The sequence below is a fragment of the Symsagittifera roscoffensis genome, chromosome 1 (genome assembly GCF_963678635.1).
Source record: "Symsagittifera roscoffensis chromosome 1, txSymRosc1.1, whole genome shotgun sequence".
Lineage (NCBI taxonomy): Eukaryota > Metazoa > Xenacoelomorpha > Acoela > Convolutidae > Symsagittifera > Symsagittifera roscoffensis.
In genome coordinates, this window is record NC_087062.1 from 6,581,176 (window position 1) to 6,603,865 (window position 22,690).

The following is a 22,690-nucleotide window of genomic DNA, read 5'->3' on the forward strand; positions in this document are numbered from 1 at the left end:
GTGACCACCCAAATGAGGGCCGAACGTGTACAGCAACTTGAAGTTCAGAGTCAAGATCCTATCTCTGATTATTGGAGTTCTTTCTTCGCCAAAAAATACATGCATGTGTTTAATCGATTAGGAAGATCAAAAAATCACAAAGTGTTTACAAATTTCAAGTATCCTTTGGTACCGCGTCAAGTGAAGGGACGTAAAGTCCCAATTCACATCCAGGATAGAGTCGCTAACGAGATCAAACAATTGGTAAAACAAGGTCACATCGAGAAATTGGATAAATGTACAACCGATTACTCCATAGCACCCATCGTACTGACCGCCAAGAAGGACGGCTCGATAAAACTCGCCTTAAACGCTAAACCGATGAACGCGCAAATCTGGAAGAATAAATACCAGATGCCAAATATTCACGAACTTGTCGATTCGGTGGCCCAAATCATCACTAAAGACGTACCTGGCACTGTCTGGTTCACCTCGTTAGACTTGAAATATGCTTTCAGTCAGCTGCCGTTGTCATCATTTACCAGCACTCACTGTAATTTTAATATTTTGTGTGGAGATGCTACGGGGACTTATCGCTTTAAGACAGGGTTCTACGGGTTGACTGACATGCCGACTGAATTTCAAAAGGCGATGGATTGTACCTTGCACGGATTAGAAGGTGTAATCTGTTACTTGGACGACATCCTAGTAGTCACGAAGGGAGATGTTCAAGATCACAATAAATTGGTCGAGAGAGTGATGCAGCGACTCGATGAAGAGGGCTGGGCATTGAAATTCAGTAAGTGCGAGTTCTCAGTAAACCAGCTAACTTGGTTAGGTTACGTTATAAATGAGCACGGGTACTATCCGAAATTTTCAAAAATTGATGCGGTCCGATCACTGAAACCCCCCAAAACTTTAAAGCAGCTCCGCTCCTTTATGGGGACGTTAAATCATTTGCAACGATTCCTACCTGACCTACACACCTATACCGTTCATTTTCGAGAATCTTTAAAGGCATGCAATAAACAGTCTTTCCGTTGGGGGGAGGAACAAGATAATGCCTTCAAGAGTATTATAAACCTGTTGGCTAACATTCCAAACTAATTCCATTATGACTCTTCAAAAAAGTCTCGGGTAAAATGTGACGCTAGTCATAACGGGTTAGGAGCATGCTTGGAACAGGAAATCGAGCAAGGGGTTTGGGCTCCTACAGCGTTTGCCTCACGCTTCCTCATTTATGCTGAATCAAAATATAGTACGAATGAACTTGAATTGTTGGCGATCGTTTGGGCGTGCGAACATTTTCGTAGTTATTTGTTGGGAAATCGTTTTCAAGTACTAACTGACCACAAAGCCATCATTTCGGCGCTAAGCGAAAACTATAATAACAAATCATATCAGTCGCGCCTTTCACGTTGGGCGGACCGGTTACTACCCTTTGACTTCGAAGTTATCCACGTGCCTGGGGTTACGTTAGGCATTGTGGACTACCTTTCTCGACACCCAACCTTCTCAGCTCCAGCGCCATCAATATACGATGAACTTTTTGTTGTAAAGTCTATTGAGGCTTTTAATTCGGCCTTATCATTTATTAATGCATTCAATATACTTGATTCGGCTAATACAATACATTCGCCGTCGCAAGAGGTCGTTGTGCCTCAAACTCTGAAATCAAACCGTTTTCTCGACCAATCAAATCACGTTATGCAAATTCGCACGTACGATCTCTCACCGAGTGAGGGCGTTAAATCATATTGTTACAAAATTGACCAATCAGAAACCGGTATTCTAATTAATAATTGTAAACCAAATACGCTTGACTGGAATCATTGTCTCCGACCTGAATTGTTAAAAGATAGTTGCAAATATTCCTTCTCATCTTTTTCTAACTCAAATCAATCTCTTTTATTTCACTCATCTCATCTTTTTCACTACAACACGAATCTATCTAATCCTACTGGTTCCCATCCTACTGCATTACCACATTCTGCTCGTCAACATACTAACGATAAACCAATAACTCAACCAACTAACATCACTAAACCACATCCGTCACTTAGTTCAATGGAGGATCAAGCAGAACTTCTTTCTTTCGTCGAAAATTTCACCTTGAGTTCTCCCAACTTTAGAAGGCCGAGCCCGCGCCTTTCAGTAAGATCGCGTCAAGTAGGACGAATCTCTTGTTTGGACCAGGTGCGCCAACGTAATCGGACACGAGAGCGTGCGCGAAGACTCGATTTGTGGCTGCCAGAACTGCCTCTAGAAGGGAGGGACACACTCAGCTCTTGGAAGCTATGAAGAAATGCCGTTTGTCAAGACCGGGGAGAATTCAACTTGCTAATAATGTCGGTGTGTACGCAATCAATGGTGGCAAACCAATCGTCTCAGAGTCGAAGAAAGAAATTGTGGGTCTCCCAGGTTTATTCGATGCCGACCTCTTAGCTGAACTCACTGAGGAAGACCGATTTCTGGGCCCGATGAAACGAGCCATTAATAGCAAAGACGTTTCCAGTTTTAATAAACTCGGATCTTACATGGCCCAATTTTGGTCCAAAGCAGCGGTTGTCAACAACTGTGTGATTATTGACAACAAACTGGCCATCCCAGAGGTTTTGAGACCAGCCGTCCTTGCCCGACTTCATCGGTCGCATCCTGGTCAAGAGGCCATGATGTCCGCCTCAGAGTATATTTGGTGGCCGTTCTTGAACCGGCAGATAGTTGACACCTGCGAGAAGTGCCGCGAGTGCACACTGTATGGTAAGAACCTAAAACCAGTTCAAACTTTTCATACCGCACAATCTTTGCCCCAGTTGACGGGGCCAAATCAGGAATTGCAGTTAGATTTTGCTGGTCCTATTTTGGATGACAAAGGTGTGAAAACATTCCACTTAGTAGCCATCGATCGCTTCTCGAAATTTCCTTCTGTACTTATTACTAAAACCACTGGGGCTAAAAAGGTTACGAAATTTCTTGAATCTTATATCCGAATTCATGGGTTACCTCATTCTATCAGGACCGATCACGGCTCTGGGTTTAAAAACGACATGGTACAACAATTTTGTTCTAGTAAAGGTATCAAGCATATTCTCTCTCCAGTCGGAGACCATCGAGGCTCTGGTCTCGTTGAACGTATGATACAGACTATAAAACGCAAGCTAGGTACTGAACAACTGGACCCTAACTTCGGTAATTTTAAAGAAGTACTTCATCGAATAATAGAAGATATTCGTAAAAATAATCATTCTACACTTAAGAAGTCACCATTTGAAATGCATTTCGGACGTAAGCCCAATACTGAATGGTCCCAAGCTTTTCTTAATATAGTTAATTCTGATTCTTCAGCACAAAGACTTGAACGAAATCTCTTAACGCCGGACCAAATCGCCAGTCAGGACTATAGTCGAGATCGGGTCAAAGTGGTGCCAAGAGGTAGTCTCAGTCCTCAGATAACTCCGCGCTTCAACCCAATGTTCTCACTAGAGGGAAACATCGCCGAGAGTGAACCATACAAAGCGCTGGCTGATCTTGCCCGGGCGGCTAATATATGGACACAACAGAAGAGGAATCTTCCGCCAGATGGGGGAAAACGGGTCCTTCAGGAGCTGTCGAATCGACATTCAGATTTGGCCCAGTCATTGAAAACAGGCCTTTCTCGTAAAACGCTATGTTTCGCGGAAGATCGTTCAGCCACTACGCCTCCAGGGGCTCCGAATAATGTTCATCGTTTACCGACACTTCAACCCCGTCGACAGTCAAAAACAAGTAAACTAGAAAAGCTTCTTTTATCCGACCCTAACCGTGTGAGAGTGTTTAGAAAAATGATAGATCGTCAGTCTGGCAAACCTCTTTTTAAGCTTGCGAAATTCAAAATTACTCGCATCACCGATCACACCTATGTTACGGACAAGGGAAAAGTTTATCGCAAAAACCATGTCTGCCTTAAGCCTAACTTCAATAATACCTTTTCAGCAACACTAGGTGGTCGTCTTCAATCTTCTGGAACATCATCAAAAAGTGGGGGATCGAAACCTGTTACTCGCGCATCTCATCCAACGATGCTTGAAAAACGGCCAGCTAATACGAGCGTGTCACTACCGGCGGTGGTGGATCTTACTGTTGATTCGTCCAATGAGAGTCCTCCCGATCAACACGCTTCGCACGAAACTCGGCTATCTACTCCAAGGGAAAAACGAATACGGTTGAATGACGAGTCACCGCCTGTCACCTTTGGCAACTCATTCCTCACACCGGGTCAGTCTTCGCTAGATACTAGTGTGCCTCTACCGCCTATCACTCAGCCTGTGGTCCCTACAACTTTGGTTCACAGCCCTACAACTTTGGTCACAAGTCCACATCAACTATCACTTGATGTCGTCGACCCCGAGGGTCCGGATCTCCCAGCTCGTCCAGTTATTCAAGCAAACCCATATTCGTCGCTTCCATCGCTCTCTCTCCCAGCTCAACCGGCTACGGATGATTCAGAGGGAACTCGTACTTCATCTCGAAGCAAAAAGGCTCCGAAATTCTATGGCGACCCACTACGACACTCGGTTAAATGGGTAGAAGAAGAAAAGTCGCCGGAAAATGAAGCCGCCATATTGCCTACCATAAGCGCCCAACCATCGTCGCAGTCACCTAAACGGCGACCTCTCATTCGGGACCGTTCGCATTTAACTCCTCCGGAGGCGCCATTCCCATCCTCGCTGGATAAAGCTCAGGACGAAAATTGATTGCAGCTAAAACTCAATGTCAAACTCTCAATAAAACTTCGTATTTATCTTTAACTTTGTCACCATGCATTTTTACGGGATAGGGGTGCTATCTAATATTAATGCTTAGGGGTGCAGTTTATTTATTTAACTTTGAACAATTCTTGGTTTCTCCAAAAAATTTTTCCTTTCCGCGGGGAATGTGATGAGGCGACATTTAGTACCTCATTGTTATATTGTCTTTTGCCAATGAGGCGACATTTAGTACCTCATTGTTATTGCCTTTTGCAGCGATGCTGCAGATATATTATACCAGTCCGCTCAAGGTCACTGGCTTGGCTTTTCTGAGTGGCACACTGTGTATGATTCACTCTTATGTTCTTTATCATCGCTTGTTAGATGTAAACTTTATTCAACACTTTTGTTAAACATATTTCTATTAGTCAAAGTCTGACTAACTAAATCTAAACAACCAAGAATCAAAACAACTAATCAACTAATTCACTATTACGAACAACCTAGTTTTGTCCTCTAAATCTTGGCAAATGTCACAGGGGCGGCTTTTTTGGGGGGGGGGGGGAGTCAAAATTTTTCAAAAAGTGCCTAAGAACACCAAATTTGTACCAAAACAGAGTCTTTTTAGTGCTTTAGGAGAGCTCGAAAAATCAATTTGGTTGGCCTAAAAAAAGGTCGACAAAATTTTCGAAAATACTATATATTGGCGGCAAACGTGCCTTCAGAAAAATTAAAGAGTTAGTCAGCCAAAAATGGAGATCTCATTGTGGTACCAAAGGGGGGACCTTTTGGTGGTCAGAGGGTCGAATCAATGACAGGGGGGAGCGTCCGCCCCCCTAAATCCGCAAGCAAGTTTTTGAAGAAACAGCCAAAAAACGACGCTGTTTCTGTAGTTTTTTTTTAACGCTCGTTTTTACCTCAAAATTAAAATATATTGCTGGCAAAAGAACTTTGAGAAGAACTTTAGGGTTGCGTGGCCGAACTTAGATTGGGCAAACGTAAGCCAGCGTCGATGGTGTCAAATATGAGGCAATTTTTATCACTAAATTCGCCACTGGATTAAAATCAAACCCCAATAAGAGATCTGAAAAATGAAAGTGGCAATAAATAAGGTTAAATTATACACTAAAAATTGAGCTGTATCTTCAAATAACTACGGCTAGCTTGTCAATGCAAAGCTGCTCAAACGATCGAGCTTAAGTACTACCATTCAATGAATACGGTGTGAAGTTTTTGCTCATAATTGACTTTATCAGCCTAGCTAAAAATATATATAAATCTATTCATGGTGTTTTTCATATCTGGCGTATCTCGAATCTTTAAAAATTGGTCACATCTAACTGTTTATAGCTTTTTTAGCCCTTTAGCAAAGAAATGTCCGGTCGAAATCGTGTCGCCACTCTGGACATAATTGCCATCGTTCTTATCACTGGAGTTTTTCTGCTATTCGTTTTACTGGTAATTTATTTTGGAATCTACAAAGTATGCAAACATATGCGACGCCAGAAGAGATCCAGAAATGTGCCTGAAAACTTAGAAAACGCCAAAAATTTTGATCACACCGACGCTGCGCTGGCCAATGGAAACATGCACATTCACGGAAACGGTAAAATTGATGCCCAAGGCAATGGTAACATACACGTTCAAGACAATCATATGGACGAATTAGTTCATGAATTTCAACTAAACCCTTCATCGTCTTTACATTCGATGCCAGATTCACCCCCACCCCCGCGACCACCCGCAAGGGCGGTACTTTCAAAACAGCACCCGCCGCCGAAACCTCCGAAGCCCAGTTTACCAGATGGGTTGTATTCAGTTGCACTTCAAAGCGAACCAACCAAACTTCCGATGTTGGTTCCTACCAAAGTACCAATTCCAGTTCCACCGGGAGGCGGGATCCTTAAAAACAACCCGAATTCCAGAGGCGCCCAGTCTCAAAACAGCGTCGATTCTTATGATTCCAGGAACGGTAATCGAAGAATAATGGTGGATGCCGGGTTCAGACATTCGAGTAGCGAGAATAATTACAAAACAGTCCGAATGCCAGAGCAAGTTGCAATCGTTCGGCAAAGTCCGAGTCGTAATACTCCGTCGGCCGAACCATTTCCAATACCGACTCCAGCTCGGAAAAGCCGAAGTTTTTACATGCAGACCTCAGTTTGAGTTTTGCGGTAAACATATATCAAACTTTCGATTTTAATTCGATTTGATTTCAATTGAACTTATGCGATTGCGATTAATTGCTGATACAAATTCTTCCGTTTAATAATTTTTTACCCTGATTTGCTGTTCCATTACAAATGCAATTCAAATACTCTTAGTAAAAAATTACTTAAGCTTCAGCTATATGGTTTTTAAAGATAATTATGAGAAAAGAATAGGTTATTTAATGACCAAATTATTTTTGTGACAACTCTTGTAGCTTTGAATGCCTCTTTTTTCTCCAAAAACAAATGATCATTTTCGGGAGTAAAAGGAGAATTGACAAAAACAGTACTAAATTGTCCTTTTTTATATATTTTTTTGGTCTAACGTAAATCAGTTCCGGGTAAAAATCCTTTAGATGGTAAAGGCTTCGAGTTTTACAATCTGGGCGTGTCCAGAAAAGGTTGATCAAAATTAAACATCAAGCTGAACAAAACTTAAGGTCACAGCTAGCGATTATTGCTCATATAAATAAAGGCAGTATTCAAGTTGGTCAAGGTGGTTGACGCATAATCTTGAATTGTCCAAATTTCATTTAGAAGTCAAATCTTCTAATAGTTATTTCGCAACAAATCACGACATTGATAAATAATTTTGCCGCGTTTTGCGAGAATAACGTGAGACAAATTCATGTCATGAATAACCTCGGGGGAGAGAGATCTAATTTAAAACCGAAGGCGAAGAGGTTGAGCCTAGTTTTTTTTACTGTAGTAGATTTAAGTGGTATTAAATCTCCTCTTTTTTGGGGACACGAGGGCAAGTTTCATCGCTGGTCTCGTTAGAACATCTAGGGTTGTTTTCAGTTCACACCAGCGCCCGTTGGTTAGATACCTCGTGGTGTAAAGTCCTCAAGTATCCACACGAGGTCATGTTTTTCGAGTAGTTTGAGGGATTGCGTCCATTTAGTCTTTTTGAAGAGAGTCGGAGCGTATCCTTTAAGTAGACGACTCCAAAAGCTATCTTTTGCTCGCTTCCAGGACAGTTTACTGGTAGATGCTTCGTAGAAAGCTGCTGCCAGAGCGTAGACAAATGGACGACCCATTAGGAAGCGGTTGGGTGTCAGCGGAAGGTCGTCATCAAGATCATGCGTTAGCGGACGGAATTTGAGGATTGCCTCAGTCTCGGCTACAATAGTAGCAAGTAAATCTCTTGATATTCGATCAGAACCGAGGTTTAGTAAGAATGCTGGTTTTATCATTGACACGAGTCGCTCCCACACGCAGCCAAAATGGGGGGCTGACAGAGAACTTACGCGCGATTCAATATTGTGGATTTGTAGCGTTTTATTTAGGGTGGTTTCGTTGAATTTTATTGGTTCTGAGCGTAGTTGTTTACGGGTGCCGACGAATTAAGTAGCGTTGTCAGAGATTAAAAGCTTAGTTGTGCTTCTTTTAGCAATGAAGCGTCTAATTTCCGTTATGCAGTTGTTCGTAGCAAGATTATCTGTCATTTTCAGGAGAACCGCGCGAGTAGAGAGGCATGTGAAGAGGCATTTGTAGCCTTTTTCAGTTGTATCCTTTGATGCGATGATGTAGAATGGCCCTATGTAATCAATTCTTGTTTTTTGGAACTGAAATGGATTATCAGACAAATCGTCGAAACGAGTTGGCGGCAAGTCGGCCATGAGTGGATGTTACCCTATGCCTTAGAATCTTTTACAGAGAAAGCAATTTTGTCTTATCTGTCTGAGTGTTTTTTGGAGCCCAATTATGACTTTTTTGCAGGTAGTTGCGAATGTACTCAGTGCTGTGATTCCTGTAGCGGCCTTGGGCGCTCTGGATCATCATGCTCAATATTGGTTCCTTTGCATTTAGAACTATTGAATGTTCTGTTGCGTCCGGTAAAGATGCGTTTTGTAGTCGTCCTCGAGCGCGAATATTACTGTTGACGGGAAAAGGTGACAACTGTTGCAGTTTGTCTTTGTTGTGAGCTTGCTGCTTGATTCGTAGTTGATTGTAGGTGTTAATAAAGGTTTCCCGCTGGGACTATTGATAAAGCAGGAGCTTGGCTTTTTCTAGGTCTTCCATAATGGCTGAGCGCTTACCGTTTGACTTCAATGTATCGACAAAAAGTATACCGCGAGCGGTGACCCGAATTTATCGAAAAAATTTAAAAGTCGGGAAAAATTTCATTAGTGATGTAGCTGAGGGGTTCCTTTCATTGTATCGTTCAGCCTCAAGTAGGCTCCTTGTTGACTAGAAGTTGTGGTGCATCTAACCAGAGCTTTGGTACGTCTTTAAATTGATTTTCCCGGGTAGCACTATCTGCTGGGTTGAGTTCATCAGGGTTGTGTTTCCTTTGTTCGGCTTTGCATAACGTAACTAGTTCATCAACTCTATTTACGCAGTAAGTTTTCAGTTTACGGGTGATGCGATCCAGGACAAAACAGTAGTTCTATCTGCCCAAAAGTGAATGGAGTGGGACTTCATTTGCTTTCCAGCAGTAGCAAACTTCCACAGCCGCGCGCCCATATGAGCGGCTTGTAATTCCAGTTACAGAATCCTCTCTTGGTTCAGTCGTGCTACCTTTGTTCTGCCAATAAAAAAAGAGTGTGTGCCAGAGCTACTTGCAGTTCGGAAGTAGAAACCGGTAGCCATTGCTTCTTTCGACGAGTCGCAGAAAATACGAAGCTGTTTATTAGTAGGTGATAGCCTCACAGCGGGGACTTGTTTGCTTTGGTCGACCCATTGCTCCATTATGGGAAAATGTCACTGGCTACAGGTTTCGTAGAAGAATTTTAATCTTCAAGACAAATGCGCTTATTGGACGAACCTAGTGGGTCGAAAATCCTTGCTACTGTAGAGAGGACTGCTCGGAGTGTAGACGTTGTAAAACTAATTACCTTGGTTATTGACTGCACGAATATCGTATCGACTTGAGGAGGTTTTCGGTTCAGTGGGCCTATCTTAAGGAGGATTTCAGTTGTGTATTAGATACTCTAGCCTCGTTTGTCGTGCTGAACGATTGAACAAAAATGTCCAAATAAAAACGTTTTTATAGAGCAGCTAAGCAATATTGGGCTTAGTTACGCAGTAATCGGCAGCTGTTTGTTGATGCGCAAAATGGCAAACGATGGCGAGCATTTTGCACCAAAGATAAGTCGCATGTATTGCTTTTGCTTGATACCGTTTTTAGTAGGCTTAAGGAAGCGTGCATTTTGATCTTCATTCTTGATATCTATTTGCATATACTTGCCTTCAATATACTCCGATACGGCCACAGGTTTTTCCCCGGAATCGTCGTAGAATGTCAAACATGTTGTTCAGGAGATCGAATCCATATTCAAAGCCAGAGTTCAACGAGGCGCCTTTGTACGTCAAGGCAGCGTTGGTTACTCTGCGTACCTTCCTAGGCTTGTTTTGATTACTCACCGGGTAATCTGGTAGGTACCAACAATTCTGGCTGCCGGCTTAGATTTCTGGTAGAGTGGGCCAGTGATCGTCCAACCTAGTAGATTTTTGACATTGTAGGGGGTGCCTGTATGACCTTTCCTGATATCGCGCTCGCAGTATTCCAGAAAACTTCTACGCACTGTGTTATTGTCTAGATCAGGGCATTTCGAAGCTGATTGTAGAGTGAGCACGTTCTGTTAAGGTTGTTTGCATCGATGGTGTTTAAACTCAGAGTTTCAACTGAGTAAGTTGACTGTAGAAAGTAGGTTTTGTAGCGTTATGTGGTCCGATACTTAGCCGGACCAGAGAGGAAGAAACGTTTTTTTACTGAAATCACCTCGTAGGACAAGTTGCAGTTGTTGGCTTGGTTTACACTGATTCATTTCAGCTGCTTTGTTGAGGATGTATGAGAAACTGCTGCAGTTGTCGAGTATGGCGTAGCAACTTAGTTTGATGTCATTAATAAAAGTGTAACCTGCTTAAGTTTTAACTGATTTCTGATGTTACTCAACTTTTCGATTGCATCCAAATCTTGTTTCAAGGACTCGGTTACTGTAGTGCCAAGCTGCATATTATTTGATATTTAGTCGTTCATTTGTCGAACGACTAAATATTCAGCTTTTCGTCGATGTTTAGAGTTGAATGGTTTATCCTCCGCAGTTGTTGATGAAACATCGTTTAGCCGATGTGCATTCACTAAATCTGTGTTGTCTTAAGCAGTTGAAGCACAGTTTATGTTGTTTCACCAGCTCTGCCCGTTAATCTACGGTCTACGGGAAGTTTCAAAAATTGCAGACCTTTTCTAATGTAGTGGGCTTGGTTATATATTGGGCGTGTTAAATTGGTTGGTCCTGTCGATACTGACACCTGAATATCTGTCGTAGTTTAGCCAGGACACGTAAGTAAATTTGGGGTCGGCTGTTGGAATTTTGTTGCTTCGTAGGTTGGCAATTTTGTCCCGCTTGGTTTGAAGTCGATGATTCTATGTTTAGGTTCTCGCATGCTCGCGAGTACGTATTCAGGTACTGCGTCAAGCTTTTGTGTGTAGCGTGTAGCGTAATCGAGTGTAGCGTAATCGAGGCCTTGCGCACGCAGTGTTCTTTCCACGTCATTAGTAGACTTACTGGGTGATTTGAGCGGACAAATGTAGCCGTTGAGAATTTAGACTAGCGGGTGTAGCCGTTGAGTTTGAGTTGTAGATTAGTTTTCGTAGGAAAGCAGTGTATCTGATAAAGCCTTTGTGTTTCGCTCAGTATCAATGTTTCGAGTTCCTTGATGAATGCTGACACCACATTTGTCGGGTTACCGTATCTACGCACTAATTCAAGTATTGCCTGTTCGTAGTGAGAAGAGTTGGCTCCGTAGCTCTTCATTAAGGGTTTGACATAAATAGTGCATAATGACTGCAAGTAAGTAAGTTTATCAACCGGGCTTAGACCTGGATTGGTGCCTATAGCAGTCTGAAAGAGTTCGAACCAGTTGTACCATTCCAGTGGGTTGCCGTCAAACTTCTACTTTCATATTTGTGATTTCAAGTTAGTCCTATGTGGTTGTTGAAGTGGTTGGCAACGAACTATTCAGATGTAGTAACAGAAACTGAACGCAATTGAAGATGTTAGCTGACCATATCGGTTATTACTAGTTGACATATGGGCTTTGTGTATTGAGTTTTAATTCTAAATGAAATTTTCATTGGAAACTGGTGGAGGCGAGGTCGTAGACGAGCGCGAAATTTGAAAGTACCCAGGTTTGCCGTAGGTGAGACTGCTCTGAAGTCAGTTGTAGATGTACCGGTGACACTCTTAACTGCCTGATCTATAGCTCTGTTGATTACTCGTAGAATTTGGAAACTGTAGCGTTGAGGAGCATCTAAGTCCAAAGTAATCAAACCGTAGGTGGGCGTGTAAATTGAAAAGTCGGCAGCCGTAGTACTGATCACGCTGTTGGCCAAGTTTTCAGTAGTATTTTAGCTTCTTACTTGTACATTGGCTGTTGCAGATGTACCTTGCACTCTGATTGGAATGTCTGACCTTGATGAAATTGAAACATCGTTTGTTAAGACCTTTTTGCCCCTTCTAACCTTGATTAGTAGGTCGCACTTTCGTTTTCGTAGCAATGAAGCAGTATCGAGGCAGTCTTGTGCTTCTTAAGTGAAAAACGAGGCCAAGTTATCTATATGTTTATCGAGCAGATTGAAACAAATGCTCACTTCCTCGCAACTAAGCCTAACGAACTCGATTTTGCATGAGTTGGCTATTTGCCTCGTTGCCTCTTCCTCAAGATCATCGAAAGTACTATAGAAGCGTCTCCATTGACTAAGTGGTTGTTGCAAGGTTGGCTTTGTTGGAGCCATTAAAAAAGGTAGTTTAAAAATTAGTTGTACACTAGACAATGTGCGTTAAGAATTTACGAGCTCGGATGGCAGTGATCGCTAAGCATTTCCATTAATGAAGTTTTGTGAGCTTTAGAGATTTACTAAAATTTACATTGGATCTTTTTTGTTCAGGTCAACCAACCGGAGGGTTAAGCCGGTGGTTAACGAAATAAAGTGAGCTACAGCTCACGCAGTTATGAGCGCCTTGAATTATGCTTAAAGACTCAGCGGTGAAACTTTGGTGAAGTTTTTTTTGCCTTCAAATCAGTTAAAAAATTGTGAGACTTTCAGAATTTTTCGTAAAGGCTTTCGTAGATGTGGTTGACAAAGCATTTTTTAGTTGTGAGTTAAGGAAAAGGTTTCGGAAAAATTGGGATTTTGAAATTTCAAAGCAGAAAAACTTGGGCTAGAAAATACTGGCTATGGCATATTGGCTATCAATATTTTTTTGTAAAAGTGGAAACCTTTTTTGTTAGGTACTATCTTAGTACCCCGAGGATTAACAAAAATTTGACCAAATGAACATTAATCTTTCACATCTGAGATTGTAGAATTCTTACATTTTTGTTTAAAAAAACTGCACAAAAAATTAAGCACAATTGCTTATTGCCGTTGATGCATTCGTGACCTGTGAGATTGACTGTTGAAGATTGGGACCCTTGAGTAGCTGAGAAGACTGGGACCCATGAGTAGTTAGCTGAAGCAAAATTGAGGCTGGTGGCTCTGAGGGTGCCCCGATGGTGCCCTTAAGTGGCCCTGATGATGACTTGAAATGGCGCTGATGGTGCCTTGAAGTTGCCCCACTGTTATGTTTGAGGTGGACTGGCTTGTCCTTGTTTCGGCGTTGACTTCGATTTTTTAATGGTGGTCGCCAGATAAACAAGTTGGCCCAGGTGGTTGATTCATAATCTTGAATTGTCCAAATTTCATTTAGAAGTCAAATCTTCTAATAGTTATTTCGCAACAATTCATGACATTATTAAATGAATTTCCCGCGTTTTGCGAGAATTAACGTGAGAAAATTCTTGTCATGAATAGGCAGTTTTTAAGGTCAAACTACTGACCAGTCAAAATGGATGTTAGCCAATGAAAATTTCAGTAACAATTTTTCAACAGTTTATGTAACACCACCAAAAGTTTTATAGAAAGCGGTAAGGCAAAAATTTGTCTAAAAAAATCTGATCGAAAATGACAATTGTTTTTTCTTAACATGACAATTTGCAGAGCGCGATTTTTTGCTCGATGGCAACACAACAATTAAAAAAGAACAATTTGATTAAAAAGGAAGTTAAATCAAATTTAAAAAAAAACAAATCAACTAACAATCAAATTTATAGAATAACCCCAAAATTGTATTCAAAATGAATTTTGTGAGTAATTTTTTAAAAAAAACAATGGATTGTAATAGATTTGTTGTGCTTGTAGTTTTTTTGTCTTCGCTCCCTTTTACATGGACTTGTGCAATTCTACTTTCAATCACGCTCTATTTTAATTGCATTTTAACCTTGTGAATCGTTAGTTGAGCATAATCCAAGCAAAATTAGAGCGTTGTATGCACATTTCCACTGTGTTCTTTGTTTTATGTTGGCAGCTCTTAGCGTTCTTAAACTTTTTAAATAAAGATTGAGATAATTTACAAATCAACGAGGCTACGTTCAAACGTTAATGACGTCATTGCATTGGTGTCTCTGAAAAACGTTTTCGCAAAAAACCAATTGATGATTCCGGTGCTGAACAACCGTAAATTACAACTATCTGAAACATCAAGTTCACTATCTGACGCATAGTTTCGAGAAAAAAACAGCACAAATTAAATGAACTAAGGTTTTGTTATAATGATTTTTCAACTGTTATCTCAAAGTTACATTACGAGGCCAAACTGTGCCCTGTATAAGCCCACAATTTTGTGCCTGTATGTTCCTGGATTCCAGAGACAAGTCTTCAAACATGCTAAATTTTTCTAGAAACGATCAAAGGAAATGGAAGAACAAAAGAAGAACAATGGGGGCGTTCTTGTTACGGTAACAATTGACAGTTTCCGCTTACAATTCACAAAAAACACAGTTTGGCCTCGTAATGTAAATCGTATGCATTTGCATATTAAGACAAAATGTTTTTTGCTTTGTTTGTCATCCTATGAGGAGTCTTGACGCTCTGAAAAACAAATATTTTTCTGAAATAAAATTAAACTTCTCTATTTTAAAATCAAGCTGAACAAAACTTGAAGTTGCCCCCAGCAAATGTTCCAATAAATAGAGAGTTTTTAAAGGCATTGAGTGGGTAGCCTCCAATAAAACATATACAAGTATCGCATGCGATAGTTTATTTTCGTAATCACTTGACTTAAGACAGATTTTACTATTCAGCATTCGGACTTTAATTTAAGATCAATCATTCAACAGTATACCCAAAATTTGTTTGAAAAACTGGCAGGGCAAAATAGTCGAAAACGGCATCTGATCAAAAGCAACAGTCGTTTAATTTGGCTCTTCAAAGTTTCTTTTAAACTACTGTCCAACGAATCAATTGAAGAGGTTCAACTCAATTTTGCAGCCAACTACAATTTGAAAGTGGGGGAAACTTGTATATACGAGTAGCTATAGATCGTTTTTCTGAATACCAATCAGTATTGATCAAGAACCCTAATCGTAACCCCAACCCGCGATCACCAACAAGGCCAAAAAAAATTTCAAAAAGGATACGGCCACGTTCATAGTATGCCACAACGCAATGAAGACACTAGTCTCTGAGAATGCAGCATTGATTCCAGTACTGAGGCCAACAGTAGTTGACAAGGCGATAAAAAGTGAAGAAACTGTCAAATTATCCAAAAAATTTCAAGTAAAATCACGTTTATCTACTCTTTGCTTATGTCGAATTCAAAAATTGGTTCATTTTGGAAAATTTCAAACAGTAGATCGGAAAATTATTGTTCGAAAGATTTATGCAAAAAATCATGAAGATTTTTTTGTCTACTTAAAAGGGGGAAAGTTAAAAAAGTTTTTAAAAGTTAAAAAAGATAATTGAAAGAACCAGGGGCGGATTTAGGGGGGGGGGCGGGGGGGGCGGACGCCTCCCCCTCAGGGATTCGACCCCCTGCCGACCCAAAGGGTCCCCCCTTTGATACTTTTTCAGAAATCCATTTTTGGCCGACCGACCCTAAAATTTTTCTAAAGGCGCCTTCGGCGCCAATATATACTAATTTTGAGGGGGAGCGCGCGCCAAAAAAACGCGATTTTTTTGTCAAAATTTTTCAAAAATTGCCCAAAAACGGCTTTTTTGACTGTTTTTTCAAAAATTTGCCTGCGGCGCAGAAAATTTTGCCAAAGTAGGGCCAAAACAGTGCTTTGGGAGAGCTCGAAAAATCAATTTGGTTGACCTAAAAAAAAAAAAAAGGTCGTCAAAATTTTGGAAAATTTTTTGAAAATCCGCCCCCCCCTCGAGAAAATCCTAGATCCGCCCCTGGAAAGAACACAGACGAACAACTGAAGAAAAGAGAGGCAATAACAAAACTAAATAAAGAAACAGTCGGACATCTAAAGGCTCTAGACAGGATCCAGAGTTGATGAGGGATCGATGAAAAGCAAAGAACAGAGCAAGCAGGAAAGAGTAACAATCATCAGACAGAAGGGAAGCAGTAAAAAGTACAGGCGTTGTTAGGATCTGACGAATGTTCATCCCCCAGGTTAATTGAGAGGTTCATGCAAATTGACACTTGAACAAGTCTTTAACTCAGAAACTGTACTAATAAAGGAAGCAGGGGCAGAGTGCATTAATTTGTTTAGAGAAGCTGATACTAAATTTAACGACTTAGCGAATTTAACGAATTTAACAAGTGCAATATCGAGTCCACAAGAAGGCAAGCCGGCACCAGAACAAGTCAAGATTGGTTCAATTCAGGCCGAGAAAGAGATCCATCTTTTCGTCGCCATCTCCGAGAGACTTCGTCTAAAGAAGCTAAAATCACAAGCGAAGTGCCAAAATCTAATCACAGCGAGCAACTGACGAATCAGAATGTCACACGAAATGCGTCTAAGACTTCCAATAGACTTCCAATGAATCTTTCGGTTTTTTGAAGCGAGATTCGAACGATTTCCTAGGTCGAAAACCCCCAAAATTGTTCGTTGACGTGAGCGGTAGGAGTAGTTTTTTCAATTAATTACACTTGAAGTCCTTCTTATAAATAAGCAATCTGAGCGGTTTTTCAAACAATTGAGATTTTCTTGAAAAATTCCGAGCTGTTTTTAATCTTATGTTTCAAGAAAACTATTCCATATTGACAGTTCTTTTTGGACCCATTAAGACTTATTGTTCTTGTTTGCGTTATGTTTTTCTATTGTGAAAGGTATAAAAAAATTCACCAAAACCGCTCAAATCTTGAGCAGTTTTCAAAGTAATCTCCGCCCAGTTTGCAAATGACATAAAACATTGATTTATTGTTGAATTAAATTTTTTTTTAAATACTTAAATTTTTAAACAAACTATTATTAAAGTTACTACAATAATTTATAAGTGTACTAGAATAATTTAGCATATCTGTATTAGCTTTTCAGTCAGTTATTGCAGCTAAGTTCGAAAGGATGATTAACTATTATTTCTAATATGATAGGGTTCAAACCGAAAATAATCCAGTCATTAATGGGACTAACAACATCACAATTGATAATACATGAGAACTTGTACTATTTTTTAAGTCTTCAATGTTTTGAGACAGGTACTCATCTAGGTCAGCTTTCTTTTTCTGTTTGTGTATTTTTATCAGCGGGAATTTGGCTGTTGGAATCTTAGCAACCGCAGATAACAACAAATCCTTGATTCCCCTCAGTATTTTGTAGTCTTTAGGTTGGCACAAAATCCCTTTCTTGGCCTTGATGTCAATCAAAGGGTAAGCCAAGGGCACCTTTCTGAGAGATTTGGGAGGCGATTTGACCAGAGACCAGTAGCATTTGTTTCTGTCACCCTTGAACTTTTGTTGCCCAGTGCAAATTTGGGGCACGTTGTCGTCAGTTCTATTTTCATTTTAGAAGCATCTACTGTTATAATATATTCATTTGCCTTAGGAAAGGATCTATATCATCAAAAATGCGAAAACCAACATGAATTACTAGCTGAATTACAATGATTAATTCATGTATACATTTGTTTCCACTACAAGCGTTTGGCGCCCGAACCACATATAATCGGCGGATTACACTGTTAAATTTCAGATTCCGTATTTGGCCTGAAAGTCAGAGTTTCATGTTTCCTTTTAATAGCAGTTTTGGTTAATCTGTTCAAGAGTGTAAGCACAGAAAAAATCATAGATTCCGAAAAAAGGCTCAAAATTTTGTTCTAATTTCGCAATTGATATTTTTTCCTAGTTATTGCTAGTTCACCTTGTTTTTCTTTGCAAAATCCATTTTAAATATATTTTTTGTTTGAATTAGTACATTAACGGTGAAATTTTAGAAAACAAAAGAGCATTTGAACGATATTTTACTGGAGTACAATGTAAAAACAAAAATTGTAAGTATACGTTCATAGACTCATTATTAATTGAAAGAAAAATGCAAAATGAAAAATTAGTTTGGTAAATGTAACATTGAGTAACTAAAATTAGGTAACTAAGCATTGGGTAACTAATATAATTAAAAACATACACTCGAACATTTTCATACATTCGTAAAAATGTTCACAAAAACAACAAATGAGCAAATAATTTCAATTTTCAGATAAAACTTGTAACTCTATTCGTATTCATTTAATTTTTACATGGTTTCATTTTTTTTTCGTATTTCATGAATGTTTCAATGCTTTTACTTAAACTTAGATAGAAAATCGTTCAAAAACTTTATAGCGTATTCACAATTGAAAAGCATTTTTATACTTTTAAAAAAGCTTTTAAAAAAAGCAACAAAAAGCAAGTTTGATATAAGGATAGCCGGTAACTGTGCCAATAGCACGGATTTTTCCGACCATAGTCGTAAAAAAATCAAAGTCAAAGACATATAGGGTATTGTAAAAATGTTTTTGTAGAAAAATGACTACGAAAACCAAAAAAAAACGGCTACAAAAACGAAACTATTTTTTTGTTTGAATTAGTAAAATAAAAGGAGAAAATAATGGTGAAAAAATAAAAAACAAGAGAGCATTTGAACAATATGTTATTGAGACTACAATTTACAAAAAAAAAATTTACAAATTATTTCCTAGACTAATTTTTGATTGAAAAAAAAATGCAAAATGAAAAAGAAGTTTTGTAAATGATAGAAGCATTGGGTAACTAGTATTATTAAAAAAAACTTATAGTCAAATATTTTCATACATTTGCAAAAATGTTCAGAAAAACAACAAATGACCACCTAATTTCAGTTTTTAAATAATTTGTATTAAAATTAAGTGTTGCAATAACATAAAATGCAATTTTTACGTTGTTTTATTTCCTTTTTGTATGAATACTTCAGTGTTTTTTACCTTTTTACCTAAACTTAGGTAGAGCATCGTTCAAATATTTTAAAAGATTCACCATTGTTATTAAATCATAAGAAAATAAAAACCAAAAGAAAGCAAGTTAGAAAAAATGATAGCCGATTATTGTGCAAATAGTCCAGAATTTTCCATAGTCATGAAAAAAAAACTATATTTTTTTTTCAAATAAGTGTATTTTTTTCTAACTAAAAAAATATGTAAGAAAAAGGAAGAAATTAGGTCATGGTAGTCAAATAGTGTAATTAGAAATCTGTTTTTGTAGAAAATCGACTACAAAAACAAAAAAAAAAAACATTTCAAAAATGTGTTCTAAATTTTATTGCAGTTTCTTTTTGAATTTTTCGATTCATAAAACGACGCTAGTAAAACTAAATTTTGACGGACCAAAAAACAGAAGAGTTTAAACCGATTTTTCACAAACCTGAGGAAAAGTTTCAAACTTTTTTAAGGTAGTTCGAATCGCAACTGAAAGGGCTTCAATCTGATAATTAACTTGAACCATTTCCATGCTTATTTGTGATACCTGGTTTAGCGTGGAAAAAACTAAAACACAACCGAATTTTAAATCCCCGGCATTTCGAGGGATTTTTTAAATCAATTTATTTGAAGGAAAACACTATTAAGCAATTGAATAATTGTAATTAAACACATTTAAAAATTGGGGTTTAAAAGTTAATGTCAAAAAATGCTACAATTTGGCTGTTTATAGTTCATAAAATTATTGGTAGTTAGCCCCTTTGTCACAGGCAAAAAACGGCATTTAAAAAAAATTAAAAACGTTTTTTTTTCTAATGTGGTCGGAAACGTCTGCGATACTCACACAGCTCTCAGATATATCTCTCTTTTTATAGATTTTTTTTGCAAAACATAGTGTAGTAAATACTTCTCTAATCCGTATTCGTGCATCATACAAAGTTTGCAGAGCTCCAAATTCAAATTCCAGCATTTCCCATCCAGCCAATTTGCTCTCGCAGATTCATCGATAAATGTCGTGTTACATACAACACCACGCATAATTCCCAAATTAGCGGCTGCTATTTGGTATCCGTTTGCTAAGGATCCGTACTCGATTCTTTCCAAATTCGACGGCAAACACAATCGGTTAATTTTACCCGCATACATCAAAGTTTCTTTCTCGAACAATTTGGCTTCAGGGTTGTCATTGAACTCAACGTTGACCGGTTTAGCCGATTCCCATGAAGACGAAAATATTCGTGGGTAGAATCTGTCTTCATTTGTCATGAATCCAGTTGACCAAGCAATGTTAAATTCTGAGACTTCGGCTGAATGGTTAATATAAAGGTTCAGCTCCGTATTTTTCAGTTCGTTTGATATGTCGAACTGAGTTCCCACCCATACTGTGTCGCTTAGCCGAAAAGATATTTTATTGTTTCGAAGACGAAGTTTTTCAAATTTGAAAGCTAAAATAAACATTATTTTATTAGATCAAAACGATGATAAGAAAATATTTGAACTCCTGCGTATTGAAGTCAATTTTTTTGTATATAATCGATTAGGAAAAAATTAGAAATATTCAATAAGAAAAAAAAGAGGTCAGGTCATTTTGTTACAAAGTACCATAGGGGGGAAATAGTTAACAAGATCCACTTGGTTCTAAGTTGGATTTTTTGAAAATTTGCAAATTTTTTCTTAACTTAATGCTGGGGTGCAAGATCTTAACTTGGTCTAAATAGGAGGATGTTAATTTGATCCAAACTTTTATAGATTGTCATCAGTTTTTTCGGTCTATTCGACAAACTTTGATAGCAAAACGCTCGCTAAAGAAGTTATAAAAACTGATTTTAAAGAGCGCTTTTAGAAAAATTAAGTTGATTGGAAAAAGGGAGTTCTAAAAACTTACAACGATGAAAAACCATTTGGGTGACGGATACCGCAGAATTGATGGGGTCTTAGACTTGATAGCGAGTGTGCAATTCGATATGGAACGTTTCGCAGGACTACAAAGAAATGAATCCCGATTAATTTCACTTGCGATGAACAGTCGCTTTTTTCTGTCTGCGATGAGTTTTGGTCGCTCCCAGAGCTTCCTTCTGAACTTTACTCTACCCTTATACACTGCATATTTTTCCTGCAACTTCTTAACTTTACCTGAAAGGTCAACTGTTTCACTGGGACAATTTTCAAATGAGAACTCCACTTCTAAACTCGAGAGTGATTTTGCCATTCTGTGTATTGTGCGATTGAACTTCTGAAGTTCCAGTTCATTCATGTATCTCAAACTCAAGTCTTCCACCTTGTAGCCTAAAAAAACATATCACAAAAACTAAAATATCAGCAATTGAAGGTTTGCTTTGATTTTTTACCAGAAAATAAAAATCAATGGTCGTTCAAATTTAACTTAATGCTCTCGGTCAATGATTGGCCTACCACATGTCATTAATTCCATTCCCCTCCCCTCATTGAACAAGTTAAAAATCTGCCCCCCCAAAGAAAAATAAAAACCGAAATAAAAAATAAGTCATAAATAGCAACCACGCAAACTTTCTCTTTCCTAAATTAACTTGTTAAAATAAATATATAACATTTTAATTATTTATATAACTGTAAAATGAAACTTAATTTGAAAAATCAATAGAACATAGAAGCAGTAACAAGACGGATGAAAGAGAAGCCAAAAACCAGAGTAAACTGAACATAGTGATACTTTTAAGGGCTTAATTTCTTCTGCAAATCACATAAGGGGTTCAAAGAATAATCCACTAAAAAGTACCCATGTAAAACTCTAGAGGTTGCGATCAACTTTAAAACTAGTATCGAAAAAGTATAATCAAAATAAAGTTACCAGAGGGCATTGATGCAAAATGAAAACTTCAAAAACTTGAAAAAACTGACTCCTTGATAGAAAAGTATAAAAAAAAACATTTTTGTTCCGACCAATATAAAATTGGAGAGGAACTTTGTATTCGGATTTGTTTTAGTTTTTTATTTTCTCCACGCAAAATCAAGTACAATAAATAATCATCGGAATGGGTCGAGTGATATACCAAATTTGAATACAATAAAATAAATTATTAAATTTTTTTTCTGTATCGAGAAAACTGGTATGAAGTTTTTGATTTTTATTTAAATTTCGAGCAAACAAAGAAGCAGGCTTACAACAGCTTATTTATGCTTAATTTGAACACTGAAAACTTAATTAAAGTTTTTTAGTGCAATTTTGGTAACCAAAAACTTCAAAAAAATTCAACAATTTTCTGCAAGAAAAATTGAGAAAAAAAATGGAATTAAATTTAAATGAGTACAATTTAAACAAAATTAAATTATACTTTTACAACAGATTCTCATATCACACCACACAGAAAAAATTGCACTAGTGTGAAAAAAATGTGGGTGTTTTTTAAGACATTCTGCCCTATTTTCACAGTAACTGGCTATTTTGTAGCAATTTGGCTTTTTAATTGAAACAATTTGCTGCAATGAAACGGGGGCTGTTCTCACGATGAAGCTATCGATTGATCGAAACTTTTCAACCAATCAAAGTAGTTAAGCGTTCCGATTAACTGAAATTTTTCTGCACAAAA

General features: G+C 38.4%; 1 protein-coding gene across 4 annotated transcripts in view; it reads left to right on the plus strand.

Annotated features, from left to right (window-relative positions):
* LOC134853998 (uncharacterized) overlaps positions 1 to 7,008 on the plus strand; it is a 29,832-nt gene extending 22,824 nt beyond the window's left edge. For all 4 annotated transcript variants that reach the window (XM_063870056.1, XM_063870072.1, XM_063870064.1 and 1 more), the window contains exon 4: positions 6,066 to 7,008. In XM_063870056.1, coding sequence (XP_063726126.1) covers positions 6,066 to 6,872 — 807 coding nt within the window. In that variant the 3' untranslated portion in view covers positions 6,873 to 7,008. The remainder of the gene's footprint in view (positions 1 to 6,065) is intronic.
* Positions 7,009 to 22,690: the final 15,682 nt, after the last annotated feature.